The sequence below is a fragment of the Parambassis ranga genome, chromosome 3 (assembly GCF_900634625.1).
Source record: "Parambassis ranga chromosome 3, fParRan2.1, whole genome shotgun sequence".
Taxonomy (NCBI): Eukaryota; Metazoa; Chordata; class Actinopteri; family Ambassidae; genus Parambassis; species Parambassis ranga.
Window position 1 is genome coordinate 18,125,765 of NC_041024.1, and position 26,304 is coordinate 18,152,068.

At 40.1% G+C, this 26,304-nt stretch overlaps 1 protein-coding gene across 2 annotated transcripts in view; it reads left to right on the forward strand.

Annotated features, from left to right (window-relative positions):
* cd276 (CD276 molecule) overlaps positions 1-26,304 on the forward strand; it is a 55,444-nt gene that overhangs the window by 18,360 nt on the left and 10,780 nt on the right. For both annotated transcript variants that reach the window (XM_028402801.1, XM_028402802.1), the window contains exons 5-6: positions 16,136-16,273; positions 20,314-20,355. In XM_028402801.1, coding sequence (XP_028258602.1) covers positions 16,136-16,273; positions 20,314-20,355 — 180 coding nt within the window. The remainder of the gene's footprint in view (positions 1-16,135; positions 16,274-20,313; positions 20,356-26,304) is intronic.

Genomic DNA, 26,304 nt, shown 5'->3' on the forward strand with positions numbered 1-26,304 from the left:
TGAGAAAATGAACTCTTTACCCACACTGAGCTGTGCACTGGTCTGGTATGAGCTACATGTTAAGTATGTGTTGAGTCATCCTTGTTAGCCTTACTGCTTATAGTAACAATAATCACCAGTTAAACTATACAGACCAGAAACATCCTGACTGTCAACAATACATTCTTACATATGCACACATGTTGTGAGAGAGACCACTGCTTACCACGCTCTGCAGAGTGCTGGTCAGTTTTTAAGCCAAGGACTGGAATAGGGAGTGTTCTCTGTTGCTGGGATATTGATAAATTCACTGAGGTTTGGGTAGACCCACAGGAACAGCTGGTATTAATGAACAGTTGAATGATGGAAAAGAGCGGCATCAGTCCTCAAATGAACCGTGGCCTGCCTGCTTGCCCCCTCCCCTCTGCCTTCCGCCGTCCTGGTCTTGGTGCCTTGCTCTGCCTCACAATCCCAGCCTATTTTGACCACTTTGTTCTACTCCAAAAGAATAATGTTTTTTGAGGTTTGGGGGATCAAGAATCTGTATCCTATCATTTTTCCTGATCCTTTTCTGAATTTGGAGCTTTAGCAATGTATCCCATCTACTGGAACTGTGTGATTGCTGCAGTGTGTTGTCTGATGGCTGGGTTTCAAGGCCTGTCACTGAACACCCCCTACAGCACCACCCCCACTCCGTCTGCTCGCGCTCTCAATGAGGATGGCGCCATTTCCCCGGCACCACTCTGCTGGCACAGCATTTACAGAGAAAAGTGTGCGAATGGAGATAGAGTGGGTAAAGATAGAAGATAAAGAGATGAAGCAGTGAGATAGAGAGAGGGAGCTAGTGAGGCAGGGTTAGGAAGGGTAAGAAGTGGATGAAGTGAGACGGGGATGACATTTGTTGTACTCAGAGTTATGGCATTACAGCTTGATGGGACTGGGAAGGCCCTAGACCCAGAGAGAGTATACTGGTAAAACCAGTAACAGAAAAGGTTCGCTTAACTAAAGACAGTTCAGTTCAAAGACACTGTTAACTATACCTTAAATTACTAGCAGTTCTATGTATGAGGACTATGTGTGAATTCTACACAATGCAGAAAGAGGGTGCATTTTGGATGGCATGTGAATGAGCTACTGCTTCTAGTGTACAGCCCTGGATTATTCAGATGTGCTGGTTAATATGGAAAAGGGATTAATCCTGTAGCTGTGCATGTAAACATACTCACCATAATAAAGTGCTGTAGTGCTGTATTGTCAACAAAAAAACAAAAATCCAAGCCAAACCAAAATTATAGTGAATAAAGTAAAACGGTTTAAACTCACACACACACACACACACACACACACACACACACACACACACACACACACACACCATGTCTTAAGAGTGGCCAGTGTCCTTGCTTATCAAATGGCATTTTAACCACCCTTAATAGACCCTTGCTGCTTATATATATATATATATATATATATATATATATATATATATATATACAATCCTTTCTGTATTCAGAAAGGATTGTATAACTCTGTGAGCTTCATAAAAGCCTTTATTACACAATAAACATGGATGGGCAGTAAGAATTGCACTTTCCCTCACAGATCTTCTAGACCATGTGCTAAAGTTTCCTCAGTTCTTCTGATATCCTTTCTTCAGAGAACCTCTGCTAAGATGCTCTTCTCCAGATATAACACTATTATTGTCTGGCATATTTCCCCAAGGAGGCGGTTTGTAACAGTGAGGGACATCTAAGCCAACCTTCACCTTGTAGCTCGAGATTAAAAATAGCTTTAATTGCTATAACAACATTAACCTTGATGATGAGGATGAATTCGAACACAGGTGCTAATATTAGATGGTCTGCATGAAAACATTCAACTATTCACTACACTAAGCATTGGGTATTTTTTGTTGTTGTTGTTATCGTATGTGCCAGCCTGCCTCCTGCTTCTTTTTCCTGACTATATTATTATATCTTCAGAGCCTAATCCTGACATCACATCGCCATCTAAATAACTACCTGCCACACTCACCCGACTCGTAAGGCAAGCTCTCAGTCCTCTGTTGTTTCTAAGAAGTCTCTAAATTAGTTTTTTTCTTATAATATCGTCATATACATTACTTCTTTCCTTTAGAATTTGTGCAAATAGTGTGTGGCAGTTTGAAACATTTATGCTTGTTAAATTAGAGTAAAAGAATTGATGTTCTTGTATTGCCAAAGGGCCAAACAGAAAGATGAAGTGATCCTCTGGTTCAAAGGCTCTTGCATTAAAGTAACTGTCGTGGTGATACTGCAGTAATTGCAATTACGCAGTAAATGTTTTTACAAGCATGTTTGTGCCTCTCTCTGGTAGGATCTCCTATCCCAACCTCTGTCAATCAATTTTGTGGTAATGGGGGACCCAAAATCATGTTTTTGTTCCTAGCTTCCATAACAAAACACTGTGCCGGCACTTGTTCTCTACTGAACAAGGACTAATTTAAATGCAATTAACTGAGCCTTCAGAGAAACAGAAAACAGCAGTATAAATGAATCTGTTGTCAGCAGAGAAGCAAGCAGGCAACTTTCTCGCCAGAGGACTGTATTAATTAGTGTCCAGTGCACAAACAGGCCTTCTTCCTCTTGCTGAATGCATGCTCTGTCTTATCAGGAGCCCAGCTAGGGAAAACAACCAAATAGACAGATGAAGTAATGTAGGCAATCTAAAATAAATTCAGGTAAGCAGCAATGGCGCCATTGTAAGCACATTAATTTCCACAAGGATTATTAACTGAGGCCACTTGCCGCTGTCACTGCTCTAAGACATTTGAATGTCCTCTTCTTCTTCTGCCCTCAGTATAGGAAATTTTATCCCTGTATTATGGCCTGGGCAATGCTGTATATCATGCTCCTAGTCTTGCTGTTAGCAGTTGTGAGGGATTGTTGGGTTAGATTCAGTTGTAGGCAGTTTCTTTTTAAGCAGCACAATCAGAAAGACAAAATGAGTTTGTCTGTTTTAGCTGAGATTTATTCTCTTTGTAACTTTTTCATCTTCCATCAATCCTTTCTGTTATCAAGCTGTCAGTATGTGAGCTCAGGGTGCATTTATAAGCACATGCATACATATGTCTTGCGTTTAGGTTTGTCTATATGGTACATCTTACAGTGTCTATTTCTATCTCCTGTATGTCAGTGCCTTTTTAATCAAAAACTGTGTCCACCTTTGGCAGCATATCGAGCCAGTGCGTTGCCCAGCAGTCTGACATCTTTATGTCTGTTCCCAGCCTGATGGAAACCTGTCTCTCTGTCCTCCCTCGCTTTCCTTTTCAGGACACTGTGTTTATGATGGGAGTAAACACACAAAAGCCCTCTTTTGTCATTGATCGGGTTCATTTTGATATGGACTCAGCAAGGGCTATCATTGGGACTGGTGGGGCCCTGCAGTGTACATTTCACACAGCTCCCTCTAAATCCTGTAAGAGGGATTGGTTTCGGGAGGTCTGGCATCAGTCTTGGCTTCACGATATGAAATCATATTAGTTTCAGCTTTTCAGAGTTACTGGGTGAATAGCCACCAACAAACAGCTGGGCACACCTTCAAAGTTTGGTTATTTAATTATTCAGCCCCTTTATTTGATGTCCAAACTCTGCACCTGATAACACTGTAAATTATTGTCCTGCACAGGGTGTTTGCAACCTCAGTAAATTGCTTTGTTCTGTGCATGCTAACAGTCCAAATTAGTGGCTGGCAACACACAAAGACCATTGTCTGCTGCTATAATGTGTTTTCAATTAGGAGGCATTGAGAGATTTAGCTTATTCTCAGGATAGGTGACTCTTTTCTTCGATAGCTGTAGAGACCAGTAATTGATTAATTAAGTTAAGAACGGACTGAGTGTGGCTGACTCCCAGAGGAGAGCAGTTGTGAGCAGGCGTAGTGCTTGACTTGCTCACCTCCCTCTGTACTGACAGTTTGACTTAAAAACACGTAAGCACCCACTGACTCACTGCATGACAAGAAACGCACCTATTACAGAGCCCTTTATTTAAACCCTAGTGTCAAATATCACAGTAATGACTGTGATTAAGCCATGCTGCGGGCGTGCTCCTTATGATACCAGTTTGAATGGACAGCGGCTTGTGATGACTCATGTCCCCTTCAAGATGCATTAATATCTTCCCACTGGCTCGGACTTCGCAGCCACGCCTGTCTCCCCGGAGCCTGACAACTTGTGGCTCATTACAGACAAACTGTCCACAAGAAAACAAACTCGCTCCTCTTACCTTATTAATATTGTCAACTGTGTTTAATTTCATCACTTTCCCTTTACATGTGTGTTGCGCCACTAAGTGCAACTCTCTGTCAATGGCAGACAACTCAGTGACCCACAACACAAGAGTCTGTCATATCTATAATGCATCTGTCTCAATGCTTTCAGCCACTTACTCTACCAGAAGAAGAGTGATGCCATTTGTAATGTCGGGTGGTTTTCTAGATGTGCTTGTTAGAGGGGTTAAGGAATCCAAAGAGGGTCATGCTGCTAAGAGTGTTTCAGAGTAGTATGGGAACTGGGTCTTTGTGCCAAACTAAGCAAACAAGCTGCCACCTTACTTTTTTTCAGATATGAACAGAATGTAACATCACTAAACCATCAATACCATAACAATCATATCAAGCGAACTACATTATAACCCTTCTTGTCTTAAAAGGATTTGACAAAAAGCTTCCTCCCTCTTCTTCTCTTCTAAATATCTGTGGAAGTATTCATCAAAGTGAGGTGGATAGCGCCAAATAAAACTATACAACTCAGTCTTAATAGGGATGGTCAAAAGCTGATTGTGTAATGGTGATGTTCATCAGATTTAATCATTACAGCAATTATCTCTCGCCATTTACTCCTGTATGAAAAAAGCTTTCCCTGTGCAGATATGAAACACATATCACTAGAAAAGGACTGAAACAGACCTTTGTAATGATGTCCATCACTAAAGAAATAATGTTTTAAAGACAGATCAAACTTCTGCACTCTTTCTATTTGGTTGAATAAATCACAACTAAGTCCTGGTCACAGTATTTTCTTCCACATGGAGCTGACAGAAAGAGGTCTTGCAGCTATATTGATAATTAGGATTTAATGCTGCATTTACAACCAGCCACATATCACAGGTCAAAGTTGTTTTCTTTAGATTTTATTTGCAAACATTGTCCATACTTAATTTATGTTTTGTAAAAAACGTCCAGCTATGTAAAGATGTCTACTGCTAGCAAAATGCCATAAGATTGTTTTGCTTTATATAAAGGCTTACAACAAACATGTGCAGGTACTATTACACAAGATAAATGAGGATCTTGAAAGCCTGGATTGTAATAAATAAAAACAAGGCATGTGGGGTTAGCCCCTTTAATGACCAAGATAAGAGTCTGAGAGTAGAACAATTAATATCACCCTGGAAATTGCTGCAGGTTCTAGGGTTAATACAAGAAGAACCGCATGCATTTTTTATGATACATCTTTTGCATCCCTCTTGTTACTTATTCTGTATACACATGGTTTCCAGGCTGACAACTGATGCCCTTGGTGTTCAATATTTTATTGCTTCCCTTTAAAGCTACAAGACATAATGAGATGACACCGCAGGTTCAATGATGTCACCGGTTATAAGTGTGAAAGATGTGTAACCTCAGCAAAGTTATGACTTACAATCCAGAGATGAAAGTAACTGTGTCCGGTTTTGTATTGTGTAGAAGAATTAGTGCCGCTATTCACAGTGCAGGGAAGAAGCTGTCAAGGTTACAGAGTAAAATAGGATTCAAGTTGTAATCCTGTACATTGTGAATCTGCCATTAATTCTACAAGAATGTTTTTTCTTTCAGTATTTTGCTTGTTATTCAACAACAGAAGGGTGGACAGCTTTAAAGGTGACAACAGCATGCACTGAAATGGTGTCAAAATATGACAAAAATGGAAGAACAGTGGCTGTGGCAGTAGGGTCTAAAGAGGTATAATGTGTAACTTAAAAAAACAACAATACCACAAAGAACTACAGTAATTGCTGGGAGAAGTAATGATCACCCATGTAGTGTGTGTGTGCTGTTAAGTCAGTTGTACTGTATGCATTGCCCACATGTGACACATTGCTCATTACAATACAGCAGTTGTGACTCACTTAATCACATGTCAGTGTTTAAAAGTAGTTTGTGTGCATGCAACTTAGAACTGTTGGTTTACCTGTAATTATAATCATGCCCTGTGATTGTACCCTGTGTAAAACTATAGCTCATCAGCCTGTTTGAGAACTTGAGACTATGGTTTACCAGACATTCATTGTTCTTTAAAAAGAACTTAGTCTCAAGTCATTGCCCAAAGTTTTGTTTTTATTTACTGAGAAAATGCTTGTGTAGCACAAATACTGTTCATAGCAGTGGCCTGGGTTACTTGAGCTACAGTCTTCCAGTCACTGAGTTTCAGCTCTTAATGCCTTTGCTCAAGGATAGCTAAGCAGGATTTTTCTCTTTTCCCCCCTCTTTCTTGCATCTGTCTTGTTTTTCTTTTGCATATTTGTATTTATGTTTGTCTACTCAAGGTTTAGAGCAGAGAGGGTATAATAATAATTCATTATTATCTGTTGACATGATAATTGTTATTAGATGTAAACAGTCATTTTTAAGATTAGTATTTTGGTTTGTCTTCTCCGGAAACCTGTTTGCCTCGCTCTAAACCCTCAGTGAAAATTGCTTACAGTAAATGCATGTATGTCCTCATTTGTGCATTCGCAAGCCTTGTTACAGTCATTTTTCTTGACAAAGTGACATTGCTACAAACATATTGTCAATGATCCCTTCCTCAGACAGAGGCTAAGCATTTTCTCAGGCTAAATAACTTTGCTACACACAAGTTGTAAGACTGTGATTAGCTATATTCCACTGAGAGAGAGATTTACTGAGCTCCGTCCAAGATACCATAGTTTAAAAGTGCTGCGAGGAGACAAAGTATATTTAAGCAAAAAGCCATGAGAAGCTGTACTTGACAGTGATTTTGGAGCAGCTTAGAGGCATTGTTTGGGACTCTTCTAAAAGAACTGTCAAAACTAAGCCCAGAGTAGCTTTTTGCTTTTGTAAAATGACTGCAATAAAGAAAGAATGTAAATGTGCCATAAAAGTTACAGTTTCATAATATCAGTTATAAATAATGATGCTTTCCAGTCTGAGTGGTGCTTTTTAGTTAGAAAGTATTTCAGAACAACTTCCATTGCAGTCATTTAAACGTAAATAAAGAGACTATTTTATGATTTACAGTTAATATGTGACTCAATTTATCTAAGAGGAGCTATGCATTGATTCAGTAGAGGCCTTAATGGACACAGTAAAGCAGTTTTAGTGTTTGATGAGCTCAAATCTGTTAATCATTTCCTTTGACAGTGGGACTCATTGCTAGCTCCCATTGTGCAGTATCAGTATGTTATTGCAAAAATATCAGTAGGAAAAAAATAGCTAATAGTTATATGTATAGTATATAGTACCTTATAAGTTATAAACTAGTCTCTGTCTCTCTAAGTTACCCTAACCAATGAATACAGAGTAACGCAATGGGGTTTCTTTGAGCAGTTATGAAGTTTGAAGTGTCATTTTTTCCCATCTGCCCTGTGTACGTTGCCATTCTTGGACCATTTTTGTGTGATCATGTGACGAGGGGTGGTTATCACAAACATGAATGCGATGACCTGCACTAGAGTCTGAGCGCAGCCTAGCTTGGGTGCTTTGAGAATATTCATCTGTCTCTCCAGTAACCACCAAAGACTGCAGCAGAGGAAAATGAGAAATGCTGTTTTATAATGAGAGCCCTAGGCAGAGACATACAGAGACATGTCTTTTAAAAAAAACCTGTCATTATATATTCTCCTAGTAATACAGCAGTGGGAGAAGCATACTAAGAACTCAGGCTCTTTGAAGAGGTTCGGGCAGTTCTTTAATGTTTTGAATAGAGCTCACGTTGCTTTGTGATACAGGGTTAATCTTACATCCTGTCATATTCTATTCAGAGATGTTATCACAGAGTATAAGAGGCAACTGGATTTTTTTGACATAAACATTGTCAAAAATTGTGCATTACTTTTCATAGTCTAAGGATGTTAGAATCAGCAGTGATTGTAAAAAAAAACCTTTCATTTTAGTATAAAAAGACAAAAGGAAAATGTGGAAAAATGTTACAAGAGATAGTGTAACTACTGGGTGTGTTTCTGACTTAAATCTTGAATAGATGGTTTAATAAGACTTGACTTCACTTGAATGAAGTTCATTCTCTGGACGATATTTCTCACCCACTTCGCACTATAATGATGCAACACAGGAGTTGTCTCAGCAATAGGTGTGCATGTTACAGAGTGTCTGCAGAGAGTTTCAAGCTGTTCTTGATGCAACGAGTCATTGGAGGAAGCACAATGAAGTTGTGGCACATCCAGCATGTCAGGTTGGCATTGTATATTATTTAGAGTTTGTCTGCTCTGTGTCAGTTTTATGTGTAATGAGTCCTTGTTGTGGTTTTATCTGTGCACTTGATTATGTGGCATAAAGGATTTTTCCACTAATAGAGCATGTACTGACAACACAATACCACACAAGTAACTCCTGGATGAAGTTTAAAGCTGCACTATTGATAGTGGAATTAAAAGAATGCCCTCAGTGTGGAAACAAAAAAGGATTCAGAGGGTTGGCACTATAGTGTCTTTCAGTTTATTGTTTTGATTGGTCAGGCCTGCAAATTTCACACTTCTCTTATTAACATTGATTCCAGCTGCAGCAACATAAGCTCTGATCAATCTGAATCTAAGAACCTGACAGTTTATGCAGGGAAATGAAAGCAGGTTCCTAAAAGGTGGACTGTATCTATGTTTGTCATAACGGTTTGTTAAATGATTGTTTAGATTTTGCACTGCCCCAAGTGGCTAAAACAGTAATGAAAGCCTCTACAAGAGGCTACAGATGTAGCTCTGGTGTCTCTTTAATCCTTTCATACCTATTTGTTCTTGTCACTCTAGTTTCAGCTTCTCTACTTGGCATTATTATCCAGCCAGATAGTCTGTTTTGGTACTGATAGCTGTCAGTACTGATTCTCTTTAACACATCCTCAGCGTCATTCTCACAGGCAGTTCATGTTTTAAAGCTAATTAAAAACTTAGACAACACAATATTGTAAACTGATTATTGCACTGAAATGCAGGCTGCATTGCGAAGATGGGCTTGTGAAGACATGGAGCAACAAAAAAAGAGAGAAAATCAATAGTCCACTCTGCCTCCAACATCTTAATGCCACTCTCAGCGGAGAAGGATGTGCTGAAGTGATGGACTCTCTGTCAGTTACTAGACATCAGAGGAGTTTTTAATTGAGGCCCCAGTGGGGCAGGGAGGGACACAGGAGATTCTGAGAGAGAGATGACCTCACTGGTGTTAGATGAGGTGGGCAGGACTTGTGAACGAGTGTGATTAAACACTTTCATACCTCTCCCCGGCACATTTACATTACAGTATGGTATTTATGACATGTATGTGTATGGTTCCCTTTTATTTTGACAGTGTCCGCTGACATTATGTGTCTGTACACATTAACCTGTGATCACATCAACTGCAGTGCAAGTTTGGGATTTAATTTTTGGCAAAATGTCTCATGAGTTTGTTTCATGTACCATGAATACTTTTTTTTGTTTATCTTGTCCTTTCATGGCTGACTTCTTATGATCAGGACAGGGACTCTGCAAACATTGTCTTCATTGTGGTTTTTCTTTATACACTAGTGTCGGTACTGCTTGTGTCACAGTGAGGACACGTTCTTAAACATTCCTCACACTAGCTGACAGATTTCCTCATGGTTTGCTCCTTTCCATTGAGCTGTCTGACTCCATTTCTTCACTCGCCCTTTTCTTAGCATGCAAATGTGTGTTTGTTTTAGTGTAAAACGGAAGCGTATGCTCACTGGTTAACACGCAGTAAGCTGATGCTCGTGTTGCACTTTGACTTGACATTTAAAATCCATTCTGTACCAGAACAAATAGTCATCAGGGCATGTATCTGCACACCAGTGTGAAGTTTATTCCGGTTATACTGCCCACCTCTACCCCAGGCCATTGTTTATATATTCCAGCAAAGAGCTATTACACATTCTCACACCTCTCTGCCTGTAATGTACCCTCGGCCTTGCTAACACGACAGCCATGCAGTTGGCTCTGAGCTGTATATTCAGTTAATTAGCCAGTCTACTGGGTATGGGATTACCTTCAGCTGTAAAGATGAGAAAATTCACTCTAACCTTGCCCTTGGCATGTCTGAGTAAGACTTGAAATAATTCCTTTCAATGTACCTGTGACTTTGCTTCCCCCATCCTTCCTCCCAGACCAATCATTGACCGCCATTGTAAATTGTTTGTAATAAAAAAGCTTCTGACAGGTATTGAGGGTATGCAAAAGCATTCTGTTTTACCTCCTTTGTTTACACTGACACTTAAGAAGAATGTCAGTCCAGTGCATTATGCACTATGCATTATCTGTTACACAGGCACAGAACATATGTGGTTGTTGGCCATTGAATCTGGCTGTTGAGGTGTGTTTAATTGAAACGTTTGACCTCGACAATAATGGCAATAATGTTCACATTTAGCCTTTTTCACTAGTGTGTTATAGTTTGCTGTGTCTACGCCTAAACTTTAAACAAATCTACTTTGCATGAAAAGACCATTAGCATTCATGTCCTTTAGCGAGTTGAAACACAACTGCAGTCTGCTTCCATGACTCTTTGTTGCTTCTCTCAATGTTGATTGACCACAGCAGGAAATATTCACCTGTGGATCAGTCAAATTAAAGTCTGATTCATTTTATGAGGTTGGTAACCTTACCACAGTGGCTCGTCATTCTAAATCCAGAGCTATGCACTATACGCAGCCTACCTGTAGACAGGGAGCCAGCCTTCCACTACAGAAAGGTCAATAACAGACAGCCCTGTCAGTGAGACTGCTTACGAGTTGAATGTAGTTTAATACCACTAAACTTCATTATGATTCAGGCCTGGTCCAACATTCACAAAGTCACCAGCTCAGTGCGTGCTTGCTTGCCAACCCAAAAACTCATGTATTTTTTTTTAACCCAACTTTGATTACTTGGTCACTCACCCAGTTGCTCCATCCCCTCAACCTTCACTGACTCACTAACTCATCCAGAGTATTCTCCTATGCACCCTTCACTGCCTCCTCTAGCAGATGGCTTTTATAGTTCTCCTGCTGAGAAAAAAGAGGGCTGTTAGAAACTTTATTCCTATAAATGCAGAGCCATTACTCTGTTTTAATGTGCACGTCTGCACATCATACACTTGCGTTTGCCACAAGCCTGTAGCATCAAGGGAAGGGCAATAATGTCAGACAAATAGTGTAAGTAAATGGGTGCTAGGTCGTCCTAGAGACGAGCTTGTTGCCTCGCTGCATGCCAATAAGTCAGTAAGGTAGCATCTTGCTGAAATGCTATTTATTGAAATGCAAAAAAAAGAGAAGTCTCAGAGCAAAGATGCTGACAGGACAAAAATCCTGTCACCATCCATCTCAGTTTGCCAAGTTTCTTCCTACAAGTCAGCTCCTTGTCCTCTCCCTGCAAGGAGAGGTGTTTCTAGAAATATTGCAAGAACAGCTGCTGTGCCTGTGTGGTCACAAGCCTTTCATGCTGGGACGAAATGGGGGGGGATTTGATGGACATCTTCTAGGTTGATAAAGGCTCATAAAGGCTCATAATTGAAACTGAAGCTGAAACAAATTCAAAGTCATTCGTTCAATGTAATCCTAATATTCATGCTCATGTTTTCCATTTCAGCTAATCCATGTCCTCTGACACTGAGGCCATCTTCTTTCCATTAGCACTGTTGTTATTGTTTCTGTCAATCTCTTTCCTGTGAGATTGGCTGTGTTACAAACTGAATAAGGAAGTTTAAATCACCATTGTCAGTGAGACTGTAGGTAGTATGCATCAATCACCTCACAAGTGTCAGGTGAATGTGATTTAAGCGTGAGCTCTATGGTCTCACTGAGTTTTATTCACTTTGCTGTTTCTTCATTGTCTTACTGTATTGTCTGAATGAATGTCTTTATCTCTGCCATGTGACTCATTGTTAGAGAGATATATAACCCTATTTGCAGTCCTGGGTTTCACTATGCTTCTGTGGTCTCCAGGGCTGTTTAGGCCCTCAAGCAGGCCTGGGCCCTGCTGTTGCTCAACCCCTGGGCTAGCCCCCAGTCCAGCTCGCTCTTCTGTGATCAACGCTCCTCTGGTACAGGCCCCCTTCTCTCTTCCTCTATTTTCACAGCCTGACAGGATAAGGCCAAGTTGTTCATCCTGACAATAAAAGAAAAACCTAATTGACTCTTCCTGTCCTCTTCCTCATCCTTCCAGCTTGTCTACAATGAGCCTTGAGGCTCTTTTTAGCCTGAAGCTATCCCTCTGTCAGGGGACATTATTCTCCTTTGGTCACAGCTTAAGAGGCTAGGTTTCTTCTAGGCAGGTAAAACTAGGGTGACAGTTGGGGAGAAAGCAGCTTTGATCTCCACCGTCTTCACGTTGCAGAACCAAGATGACAGGCAAGGGAGTCTTAGGAGCACTTTATTCCACCAAAGGTGCTGGAGAGAAAACATTGAGGCTTGTAAAAATGCCTGCAAATCTTGGCTCTCACATTCACTGAAGCCCGAACAATACCTAAGCTGTCCCCCTGCGAGTCCGCTATAGTGTCTTCCAGAGACTAAGGGAGCCTCATTTCTCACTGGCGATGCGCCCTGTGTTCCAGCCTCCATACGGAGGTGGTGTTTTATCATTCTTTTGCCTGCCCCCATTAGATAACTATTTTTAGCTTAGCAATCTTATGTGGCCTTCAATAGTACACAAAACCACACCACCTTGTAAAAAATAGTAATAGTTGATGATATGGTCTGAATGTGGTTGTAAAAAGTCTATCAATCAACTTATCTTCTATCTATATCTCACTTTACTGTTATTTCTATATCTACCGTATATTGAGTGTGAAATGAATAATACAAAATAATACAAATGCAAATTTTTAATGGCCCCTAAAGGGCCACAGTGCAGACACAGTGCCTCTCACACACAATTTCAGTAAAAATAGGCTGTTAAATGGGATCTGCATTATATTGTGCAGGTGTTTATGCGATTATGCCGACATACTGCATTTACCAGTAATGGGACAGATGTGACCTCTTCATGTTCAGACAGCTGTGGATTGCAGCCCTTACTTGGGCCAGAGCACATGGCATGGTAAGAATGACTAAGAATACCAAATGCTATTGGCTACTGGAAGGAAGCAAATTCTGCAAAATTCAAAATAAATAATTTGCAAAAGCTGAACACTGACATATGAAACAACAGTTGGTGTGATGTAATACAGTAATAATGGCCTTGCCGTACTGTACATCTTACACCATGGTGAAACACAATAAACATACATTGGAATGAAAACAAAGCTCAAATACTGCAAGAAGTTAGACTGTGTTGAACTGAGCTAATTTAATTTTTTTTTATGCAGACAGGATTGTTTTATTTTTTTACTACCAGCATACATACTATTTGATGTTTACTCTTAACTGGCATTGTGTGTTGGCATCAATAGAAGTGAAACATTCAAAAAACGAACAGGGACCTGATGAGTTTGTTAGGTCTGTTAATGTGACTGTCTATCGTGATCATATCAAATCATAACTTAATTAAGCCATCCTTAGCACTTTTAACAATGTTTACAGCAGTTTTTTAATGATATATTCTGGTGAGTATTACACATCTAGAAAACAAACACCATGCATATGAAGGGAAGTTTCCCCTGTGTAGTGAAGCTCTGAAGAGTGCAGACTCGAGGTAATGTGACAGTGCAGCCCAAAGCACTCCATCCTTACACTTGCACAGAGGGAATAGGGAAAAGGGGAAAGAGAGGATAGGTAAACAGAGCCATTAGAGACAAATCTATTTCTGAAGAAAACAAAATCACATCATCAAACAAGAGAAAAAGAAAAATATGATCCTGCAGTCCTTCGGGCCCTGGCGTTGCAATGATAGCCGACTATGGCATTTGTCTTTATCAGTCTGCCTTGAGGGAGGGAGAGCGCGGCGGGAAGGTGTGAGAATAAAAAGAGAATGAGAAAGACCATGGAAGCAAAGAGCACTGCATCTTCTTTACTCATCACAGAAAGTCAGACACATTTGTTACCTTTCTGACGTCAATGGGATGTTGAACGGCTCATGTATGATAATTCCCTCTTTCATACATGTTGTGGTTTTACTGTTCGAACAAAGTGGCTTTCAGATGGTCATTCTTTAAATATAGCAGAGTGAAGGGCTCAGTGGACAGCGAGCCACAGCATCATCAGTCATGCCTAGCCTGGGGAGGCTTACGCAGCTTCATCAAAATGACAAGATTGACTTTCCAGATTTTATCCCTCTCTGTGACATTTCGTTGTTTATCCTGCTTTGCAGTAGCAGTGCCAGAGAGTTTTATAGTGCCTTGTGTATTGCTCTCTTGAAGTAGATATATAAAGTCAAACAGATTATAGTGACCTTAAAATAATGTGGGCTGTAATATGTGATTCACATTATTATCAGCCCTAACAACATTTGAAGCAAGTGGTGACTTGATTTATATTTCATTGCTATTTAGCCTATTAAAATCACAAAGGATATTATCAAGACAACAAAACAGGGTTGCATTAAAAACAGTGCACTCAGACATGGTGGCTTTGTGTTAAAAGCTGAAGTCAGCATGCTAATATGCTCATGCTGATTGTAAGCAGATTTAATGGTCACTATTTAGCTTTAGCTTATAAGTATGCTTAGTAAACATGTTCGTCTACATATAAAAAAATTATAATTTGAAAATGTGACCTGATGATGACATTTGAGTAGAAGATGGGATGGATGTGCAGAATTTCATATATTTTATCCAATAGTACTAGAGAAAAGTCAGGGGCCAATACAGCTGCTACCCAAAGTCATTAGGATTCATTGTTGAGGGATGAGAAATTTCATTGGTCCATCTTGGCAAATAAGGAATTTTTTTTTCATTATTTTTTTTTTTTTTTTTTACATGAGCTACATATATTCATTTATGAGCGTTAATTGGAATGGAAGATATGTCTCTTTGCCCTCCATCTTGCCCGGGTTGTATTATAGCTTGGCTTTTTGTCTTCATAGCTAATGCTGAATCCTTACAGATACTTCATGATCATGTTTCCCATGCCAGTCATTTTTCAGTCTTTTTTTCTTACTACCCATAGCAGGAACTATCTGAAGATGGCCTGTTTGTGCTAGTCATCTTGCAGCGATTTAGTGGCTCTGCTGTTTTCTTTTCTTCTCCCTCTGTTCACTTTAAATTCCCCTGGGAAATTTGGCTTTGTCTGCACTGCTGACCAGTTTTTTTTTCCACGTCCGTTTGCAGTTTGCCAAGATGCTGTCACTAACTTTGATAACCAATTGTCTGCTAAGTGACGTTAGTGTAGTCCTGTCTTAGCAATACATTGTTGGAAAACCTATACATGTACCATATATTCCAACATTTTCATATTTACTAATCTTGAAATGGGGCTTTTGGTGTAATAGTCATGTTTGGGACATTGGGATTAAAGCAAACACTTCACAACTTCTGACATCTTGAGTTATGTGTAGCAGAAGGCAGGGGGTGGGATAGTTAGTGCCAACACCCTCTGAAGCTTGTTCCAATGCTTTTAGAATGAAATGACAACACAGTCTTGTGCAACTTGTAAGCTATTTGCCATCTGGACCCAAGTGAAGGACTCAAGTGACTTAATTGAAAACTAGTGAAGACGCTGTTCACATCAAGTACAGATTCGCGGTTATTTCTAATTTCTCTAAAAGTCCCACTGGTTCTAAATGTCAAACACACAGAGAGGATGCAACAGCACTGATGGTGTAAGCAATAATCATCATCAGAGTCAGCTTATCGTGTTTTAGTAGTTCTGCATCCTTGATATTTCAAAAATGTATGACAAGAACCTCCAATAGCAAAACAGTTAAATGGCAATATAATGGCGATGGACACAGCTATGACAGTTGAGCTCTTTTTTTAGCTGCAAGAGTGTATAATAATGAGGTCTTCTCTGACCCTCTCTCACCCCCTGCCCTTTCTGCTTCAGGTCAGAACATCACGTTCCCCCCAGTGGCTCTGTGGGTAACGGTTGGACTGGCTGTGTGTCTGCTGGTGCTGCTCATCGCCCTGGCTGCTGTCTGCCGCAGGAAGATCAAGGAGAGCTGCGAGGAGGCCAAGAGAGAAGGTAGAGGCAATGGAAGAGTGCACGTTGAACACTAATGTATATTCTCACAATTAATTGGGGATGGAATTCTGGTAAAGTTTCTCAGAGTTGGGTAAACGCTTGTTGGTGTCTTTTCTTCATTAGGATAAATATGAATTATTATTATTATTATTATTATTATTATTATTATTATTATTATTATTATTATTATTATTATTATTATTATTATTATTAATAATAATAATAATAATAATATTATTCACATAAAACTAAAACCAATGAATTTTTCTTTCTTTTTTTTGGGTTGCTGTATCTTGGCCATCCATAGTTCAAGAGCTTGCTGAATGATAAACCCTCTTCAGCCCTTCTCAGGACATTCATTAAAATGCAATATGATGTCTTAGACTTCTAACATGGTGGCTGATGATATGGATGATATGCATAACTGCAATGTGTTGCAATGGTCATATGGGAGGGACAATGAGAGTGCAGAAAGCAGTGATGAGATGTTAACTGTTCAAGGTACTTTGAGAATCCAGAGGGAGTTCTACTTAATGCGTAGGCAGGATGTTGGATGATGGGACATATCTTCAGCAGAGAGAAACATCATTACTCGGTGCCAGTAATTAGCGCTGCGGAATAGCTGAGGATCGCCGCAAGTGCAAAGAGAAAAAGTTTTGAAATGAGATAGATAGTGCAAAGCCACCAGCTCTGCTGTAATGAGATCCGCTCAGAGTGGAGGAGACATTTAAATAAAGGTCAGCCAGTGTCTGCACCAAGGCCCAGAGGTTTAAAAATAAATATGGAAGTGACACAAACTCAGAGGAAAGAGTAAATAGCTCTATGGAACATATGAAATCAAATGAAATGGAAAGACTGAAATATAATGCAGTTCCTCCCATGAGCATAGGACTCTAAGGGGTGTGGGGCCTTTTTCTTTAGTGGGCTGGATGAGGAACTGCTTGTCGGCCTACATCCCTAACACTGAAGGCAGGATTGATTATGTGGTCATCTACTGTCTGCCTTATTAAAATGTTAAGTCATATTGTCTTCCCTGCCAGTGCAATGCTTCTGGAGTGTTTGGTGTTTTCCAAGCACAAACCTGAAGAGTGGGAACACTGACTTATTCACATATAATGCAGACTCTTATATTTCTGATAGAGTGATGCAGTATGAATACAGATGCGACAAGGCTTAAAATAGGATTCGTATGCACCGGAGCTGTGGGGACGACAGGAAGCAGGGAACTGCAACCTAATTGTGGTTGTCTTATCTTTTAATGGTGTTCCCGCGTATGGCCAGATTGAAGTTGACTCTCACATCACTGTGTCTGGGTAGCTGGGGTGGAGGGGTCAGTAAAAGTGTGTAAGTCATTTTTCTTTCCTGTCATAATATATGTGGAGTACTGGAATGTGTATCATAACAGAGCAGAGCAGCTTGCGGTATTGGAAGCAAAAAGCTCAATTTCCAGGGGCAGTGTTGTATCTCAGCAACATGGTTCTGTTCTCTCTGTTATTCATCCTTCTCTCTGGCCTTCTTTACATAATGACTAGTGCTGTGTATCTAATATATGCTTTCATTGACCTATTCACGGCCACTGATCCATTTCTCCAAAGCTCATTTTACATTCAGATAAGCATGTGATTTAATCAAATCTACTCGTGGGATCATGTCTAAGTAATGTTGGACGGATCTCCCTGGTGTGAGAGATAAAAATCATAAGGGAAGCATTGTTTCCACTGTGGGGGTTTTACCACAGAGGTGCACATTTCAAGGGGTTTAACCCCCAAGTAAAACAGATTTACCCCAGCCCTGGCCAAAAGCTATCATTGACCAGCTCTAAACATTACGTGCCACTTGCAGATATACTGTAACCCTGTGATATTAGCTAAAACCCTGACCAAAATACAGGCATTAAAAAGCTGTAACTCATATTGTTTAAATAAGCAAAATTAATTCAATATTCCCAAGAAGAGAAAAGGAATTAAAGCCTACGCAGTACAAAATACAGCTGTCATTAATCCTGATGCCTTAAATGCACAAAGGTTTTACAAAGAAGAAAGCATGACTGTTTCTATGGGACAAGAATGAATTAGGCCCCAATAAGTGTATTAATATTACTATCTAATAACTATGTATCTATGTACTTTCTTACTGGGCGTATTTTCTTGTGTGTTTTTTGGAGCACCCACAATGCCATAGCACTAAAATCCTTCGGTATAAAAAAGCTGTGGGCATGATGATGATGACCAACAACGATCAGCTGTTTCTGCCCTTGCGCTCTTTTCCCTTTTATGTGTTTTGTCCATCTTTTGTGCTTGAGGCACAGCCACCCTCTCTCTAACCCCTACACATCTTGAATGTGGCCAATAGGGGTATACAACTGTAACACTCAATGTACAAGCTGGGAGGTAGTTCTCACTCCCCTCTCTGTAGATGCCCTCATCTTCACCCTAACTTTAAGGTGCCTTTAAATGAGCTTCACTCTCCTATCAAAGCCTTGTCCCCCAAGGTATTTCCACTGCTGCCACAATGGTAGGACTGTTGGTCAATTTGAAGGTGTTGAATGAAACGGTGAATCCAAAGGGGTTCACAGATCTGTGTTTATTCTATACTGCCATTCTAAGGCTGTGAAGTAGTGTATATTGCTTTTTCATTGTGCTTCATGGCACATTTTTCTCAACACTGGACATAGATATAATCCGCCCTCAAAATCTGAATCTGCTTTACAACATATCTTGATCTGACTAATGACAATATGTGTGTTAGTAATATGCAATCATACCACCAGTGACTGTTATGTTGTGGCCTAAGATTAAAGGATGTATAATATGTAAAGCTCTGTTTTACTTTTAACACAATGATTACACAGGCAACAAGCTTAAGTACTTGAAAATTTCCAGTCGGACAACATTGGCCTCTGTGCAGTCATATGCTACCTCAACCTCAATTTCGTGTCATCCAAGGAGATCCATGGATACAGGAGGATGCTCCTTTCTACTGTATGACGACCAAACAGACGAAGCAGATAAATGAAAAGGAAAGCAATGGAAACATTCAGAGTCCAAATTGTTTGTTTTTAATATAGGTGTAGAAAAGGATCAGACAGTAGCCTGCTATGCTGAATATTTGAAATAGCTACAAAATGTCTAAGATCCACCATGTAAAGAGGAGTGCTGTTCTACCAGGACAACTGTTGTTTGTTTGTGTATAATATTAAAAACAAATGTGCTAGGGTCTCTAAAATGGAATCCTTTCACCTTGGGTATATATACCCTCATTACACAGAGTAACAATGCAGTAAAGTGTTTTTGTTAAATCTGATTTTCGATTACATTATAACAGACAGTAAAATAGAAACTGAGGAATGTAGTGTGAGCAGTCTTATACAGGCTGTTTGAATCTGGAAACCCAGCACGTTCTTCTGCTGTAATAATAAGGATTTTTGCTTAATTTCCCCAGAGGATTATAGTCTCTGCTGTCAAAGTGGAGGAAAACCAGGCAAATGTGCAGGAATACTCTATAAACATATGAATTATATTGTCTTGACATTCAATTTTGTTCAATTATCAATTTAGTCTCATGCATCAGTCACTAAATAGTGGATCTCCAGCCTGATTGTGATGTGAATGGTGTAACAGAAGAAACGTCTACCACATAGATACACTGTCCCAGGCTATTTTTATCCCGTATGTGTGTGCACACATGCGCATGCATGCTATGTGTGTATGTAAGTGTGACAGCCATCACAGGGTTCCCCCCCTAACTCTGTTGACAGTGGGTTTTCAGAGAGCCCGCAGCTAAAGCCTAATGTGATTACTGTCTTTGTGAAAGGACTAGATAGGAGGTTAAGGGGTGGATCTGGCTCTGTATGTGAGTCTGTATGATGTGGTGGGGGTACTATTGTGTGGAGCTTCATCGTCATATAGCTCTCTCATCACAGCTTGTCCTTTGAGCTATGAGGGCTCAGCTCACCATAGGCTTGTGATGAAGTGACTACATTGTGCATCTGCCTTTGTACTGTGGCTCCCACTGATAATGACTCTTCTGTCTTTCCACAGCTGAAGAGGCCAAGGTACTGGAAGAAGAGGAGTCAAATACAGGTCAGCCAATCACCACCTGGTCAAGTCTAAGCTTTCATGTAGGCAGTAAGAATTGCAGTAGGACATGATATGTTAAATATCATCCTCCGTGTCTGCCTCAAACATGTTAACATGTATATAGTAAGTATATAGTATTGCTACTAGGTTGGCGAGGTGGATTCTGTGCTTGGAACTGGCCTCATGCACCAGCAGCATGAGTGTTCATTCACACCTTTGTATACAAACTTAACAATCAGTTACTTTGTTGTCTACCGCCCTGACATCTACACATCTCATTAAAGAGACTAAATGTGATTTCTACAAATTTCATATTTTCAAAAATTGAAAGCTATGCACAGTGACATGTTGATGAAGATTCTCAGTCATCCGGGTCATAATACGTAGAGAAGATTGAAGCAAGGCGTCTGGACATGAAGAGTTTTCTTGAAGACGTATCGCTGCTCATCCAAGCACCTTCATCAGTTCTAACTGTTTGGTGGGGAAACATGGTTTATATGTGGTCGCAGACCTCAGTGGGTGGGTCTGGGTAAAAACAAAAAAACAAACAATAGCACTAAATGTTTCCATAATTACCTGTGATGAGCTGGCTGACTGTGCCAGGTGTGTCTAACGACTGTGATATATGCAGTCCTGTGCAGTGAGGAATGCTCTGATCTGTACATTGGAGAAACTAAACAACCACTCCACAGAAGAATGGCTCAGTACAGGAGAGCCACCTCCTCAGGACAAGACTCAGCTGTTCACCTCCACCTCAAAGACAAAGGACACTCCTTTGAGGACAACAATGTTCACATTCTAGACATAGAGGAAATGTGGTTTGAAAGAGGAGTCAAGGAAGCCATCTATGTGAAGCTGGAAAAACCTTCCCTTAACAGAGGTGGTGGCCTCAGACATCATCTTTCTACCACATACAATGCAGTGATTCCATCCATTCCCAGGAAGTTTGCACATACTCACAGCAAGAACAAAGGGCTGTCAACCAGTCCCCCTCCGGCAGTCTCATAGTCGTTAGCCAGTCGTGCGACACACCTGGCCCAGGCAGCCAGCTCATCACAGGTAATTATGGAAACATTTAGTGCTATTGTTTCTAAGTGTTTACCCAGACCCACCCACTGAGGTCTGTAACCACATATAAACCATGTTTCCCCACCAAACAGTTAGAACTGATGAAGCTGCTTGGATGAGCAGCGAAACGTCTTCAAGAAAACTCTACAAGTCCAGATGCCTTGCTTCAATCTTCTCTACCTATGCACAGTAAATAAAGAATCATGTTGGAAAATAAATCACTTATAAGATTTTGCATTTATAAATATAAATATCTATAACATAAGATAGGACTTTATTGAAGACATTCTATAGATACTCCATATGTGTGTGTATACTGGTCAAACGTTTTAGAACACCCTAATTCTTCCAGTTTTTTTATTGAAAATTGTGTCTCATTAATATATATATATAATAGAACAAAGAGAAAAATAAAGCATGAAATCAATTTATAAAACAAAATGTTTTCTAAACTTAAGACTCCTCAAAGTAGCCACCTTTAATAGATAAAACAGCTGAACACACTTTCTAGAATGGAAATAAAATATTCTTCCAAAAGTTTTTCTGACTGAAGTTCCCATAAATGTTTGGAGCTCTTGGTTGCTTGGCTTTCTCTCTTCTGTCCAGTCCCAAACCATCATGCTTCCTCCCCCATATTTGACAGTTGATGTCACACACTGGGGAACTCTCCTTTCGCCTACTCAAGGGTATACAAAAATCCTGCGTGATGAACCGAAAATTTCAACTTTTGATTCATCACCTTCTTCCAGTCTTCAATAGTCCATCGTCTGTGTTGCATGACCCGGGCAAACCTATTTTTCTTATTCTGATGTCACAGCAATGGCTTTCTTCCTGCAACTCGACCTGTCAAACCTGCAACTCAAAGTCTTCTCTTCACAGTTGAAACTGAGACTTGCTTACTATGACCACTATTAAGCTGTGCTTGAGGCTGTGAGCCGCCTATCACGCAGCTGTTGACTCTCAGAAACTTTTTTAACAGATTCTGTTGTGGCTTTGGGCCTGCCAGACCTCTTCCTGTCAAAGTTCTTCTGAGTTTCTGAGCGCCTTTTGATGGTAAATGAAACTACCCCCTTTTTTAATCTATGGCAGATCACCTTTGTACCATTTCAAGCCATTCATTGGACTTGAACTTCTTGAATTTCAAAAAATGGGGAGAATTGGGGTGTTCTAAAGCTTTTGATCTTTAGTGTGTGTGTCTGTGTGTGTGTATATATATATATATATATATATACACCATATATATATACCGTATATATACGGTATATATATGGTATATATATGGTATATATATATATATATATATATATACACACATATATACACATATATATACACACACACAGACACACACATATATATATACCATATATATACCGTATATATATATATATATATATATATATATATATACCGTATATATATATATATATACGGTATATATATGGTGTATATATATGGTATATATATATATATATATATACGGTGTATATATATATATATACGGTGTATATATATATATATACCATTGGCAAGACCACCGACCCAACATTTCTGAGGCAGAGAGGAAGAAGGATGCACTAAATTAGTGATGCCAATAGGCTGTTCTATATTAAATGTTCCCCCAAAGCCACAGCTATAACCATAAAATCTATCTTTTTTTCTGTCTTTTGAATTTAATGGTAACAAGTTCCTGGTTTCACAAAGTGCCAACAATAGTACTAATTAAGCCATGTCTGAAATTTGTTGTCATATAGCATTTGGAGTAACCTTTGAATTTGATGATAACTATTTGTTATGTATATATATTATGTATATATATTAAAAGGAATGTCTTACAGAAGTGAAGCAGCAATCACAATGCTTTCGGCAAGAAACCATATGATAATTGTTCATAGACCAAAATGATTAATGTCCTTTAAGTTCCAAATCTCAGGTTTTGTGTGTCCTGTGGCTTCACATTGTGTAAGAGTTGCAGATTTGCACAGTATTTCTATTTTGCTTTTCAAGAGCACAAGTGAACCATGACAAAATGCGCGTGTGTGTCTTTTTTCCATGATGAGTGATATTTTGCATAGTATGACTGTGATTATGAGTTCAGAATTAATTTTGCCATTAGCCAGCAGAGCAAGCTTCTTCTGTCTGCCTAGCTTTGGTAACTAGCCCTCACAGTCCTGAGCAGTTCTCCCTCAAGCGTTAATGTCATTAGAGTTATTCATTTGACTCCTTCTTTATTCTGATTGAATTATTTAGCCTTTCCGTGAACGCCAAAGTTAATACCATGTGATTTTAATAAGCTGAGAGGTGAAGGAGAGTCTCTGAGTGAAGGGGGACAATGGCTTTTATTCTCTACTGCCTCTCTCATGAATGTTTCAGAGAGATCTGTGCAGCCAAGAGCGGGGTCAGCCATCCCGCAACAAGCGAGACTTAATAGCTCAGCTTTAGCTAAAGGGGTTGGGCAAAGGAAAATTGAGCTGGGAGACTGTAGTATGCCTGCTCTAGTAACAAGGCAGCAACTTGCAGCTGCTCTTGTTCTCACTCATTCTTGTCATCATTCATGTACCTGGTTGATCCAGGTGGACGTTGTAGACAGTGAGCTTGTAAAGTCAAGCTAATAGCTCTGTCTTCTGAGATCACTCTCTAAGCAATCCAGACAGGCAGCTTTGTTTTGCCATCTGGCTCCAATTGCGCTGACAAAGGCAGAGGTTCCTGCATGAGACAAAGGAGCTGAAATGAGCCCCACTTTAATAAACCCAGGATGATGGGGAGCCACGTTTGTGTGTTATCTTAATGAGCTGTCCAAAGGAGAGTATGCCTCCCCTTTCAAAGCCAGCCTGATTGGAACAATAACCAGTGATAACTAGGGACCTGGGCTCATTCATTTGCAGTGAGGTTGGATCCCTTTGTTGCTTTTACAACACAGGCAAATAATGTTTAACAAACAGTAGACTGCAAATTCTGGGTGTATTTGCAGGTGCTGAAGCCAATAGAAAACCTTTCCACACACACAAATACACAGTCACATGCAAAGAAACACACCCACAGCACATAGAAGGAAGTGCTGTTTTACACTAATGCCCATTCGCATGCGGAGATGTGCAGTGCATACAGTTCTGACTGCCTTCATCCCTCACCTCTCTGAAATGTGTTAAGTAATCTGAGCATGATGTGCTGTTTAGAGGGAGTTGCAGTCATGCAAGTACAGCTCCTCCTGTCAGACGCTGGCTTCAGTTGTGTGCACTAGCCCCTGTCTCCCAAAAGTTTGGACTCTAAGGAGTCAGACCTTAGCAACAAGGTCCTGGAAGAGAGTGCTAGTCAGTGACCCAGTTCTTTCACAGACAAAGAATCGTTGGAAAAGAACAATTTGACACACCCTCTGAAAAGAGAGCAGGATGTGAAAAACGGTTATATTAACCCTTCTTAACTGAGGCAAGGTCCCATGAAGGTGGAAGGTTAGGAAATATCAAGCCCCATAAGGCTGAGAGCAGAAAGAAGCTCCACCTTTTACTCTCCTTTGACTTTTTCTTGCCAAGGCCACCGCAGAAAGATGGATGACAGTTGCTAAAATCATATTAAAGCATCAAGCCCAGCAGCTCATCACCCTAAATGTTGTGCTGATTTGAAGGTGGCTAGCTGAGGCATTGAGAAGGTGACTCAAGCATACAGACAGTGAGAAGGACAGCTGCACCTGAGTCAAAGTCACCTCTGTGAATATTATATTTTCTTTCTGTCAAGTTACATAGAGATGACAATTTTTTTATTTTATTTTGTCATTTAACTGATTAATACCACTGAGGTGCTAAACTCTTGGAATTTAGAGAGCATGGTATTACAGACCAATACGATAGGATTCGTAACATAACCCAGTTTGACAAACCTGCAGGTTACTATAATACCATTCCACATCGCCTCAGTTCGAATGGAGAGTCTTGGAAAGCAGCCTCAGGCAACTCTGCTTGACATGCCCTCTCTTTTTACTGGCACCACATTTTCAACCACTGGGCTCTCCCAGCGATCACACATTACTGACGAAAGATATGTAAATAGAACATTCATGTTGCCTTCATTATTAGATGTGGGTCACTGGATAACTTGAAGAGTGCTAATTAAAAGAACTCCCTGCACACAACTGCAGTTCCAGAGCATAGCATTATTCAGGCGATACATTCACATTCCTTCCTGTTTCAGCACCATACCATAAGCCACATGTTTAATGTTGTCTTTTTGCCGAGGGTAAACTCTGGGAGGCTTTTCTGCTGAAGGCCTGGATAATGCTGTGTGGCCATTAATGGGAATACAAATTTCACATCACAACTTACATTTCTCACATTGCACCACATCCTTTAAATATATTTCCCATCTATGCTTTCTTGCTTCACCTAAATCATGAGAAAGTGTGTGTGTTACAAAAGGGAATAGGGGAGAAAAATAATACTTGCATTGGGTTCTGGAAAAAGCTGATCAAGAATGTGCGGCACACTGAGCTACTTCTACACCCTCTCGAAGGTTATCTGCTGCTCCATGAGGAAAAGGCCACCTGATCATTGTCAGAAGAGAGAGAAGAAAACTCGCAGCCCCTAAATCATTTGGAATAATGAGTGTTGTCACAGTTAATAAAAGCAGTCAAATCACTAGGTGCTGTACATCACAACAACATGCCACAAGCTAACTTGTTTATATATTAGGCAAAAGTAAGACTCCCATGAGTTGTTTGTGAGAAGACAAGGGAAGGAAATCCTTTTTTTTTTTCTGGGATGAATCCCCCTGTACAGGCGCCATTTACATCCTCCTTCCATACACCCCCTCCTTCTCCAATCCCCCTTCTGTCATGTAATCTACGCTCCTCTGACAGCATAGCCAAGGCCCGGTGGGAGAGTGCCTATCCAT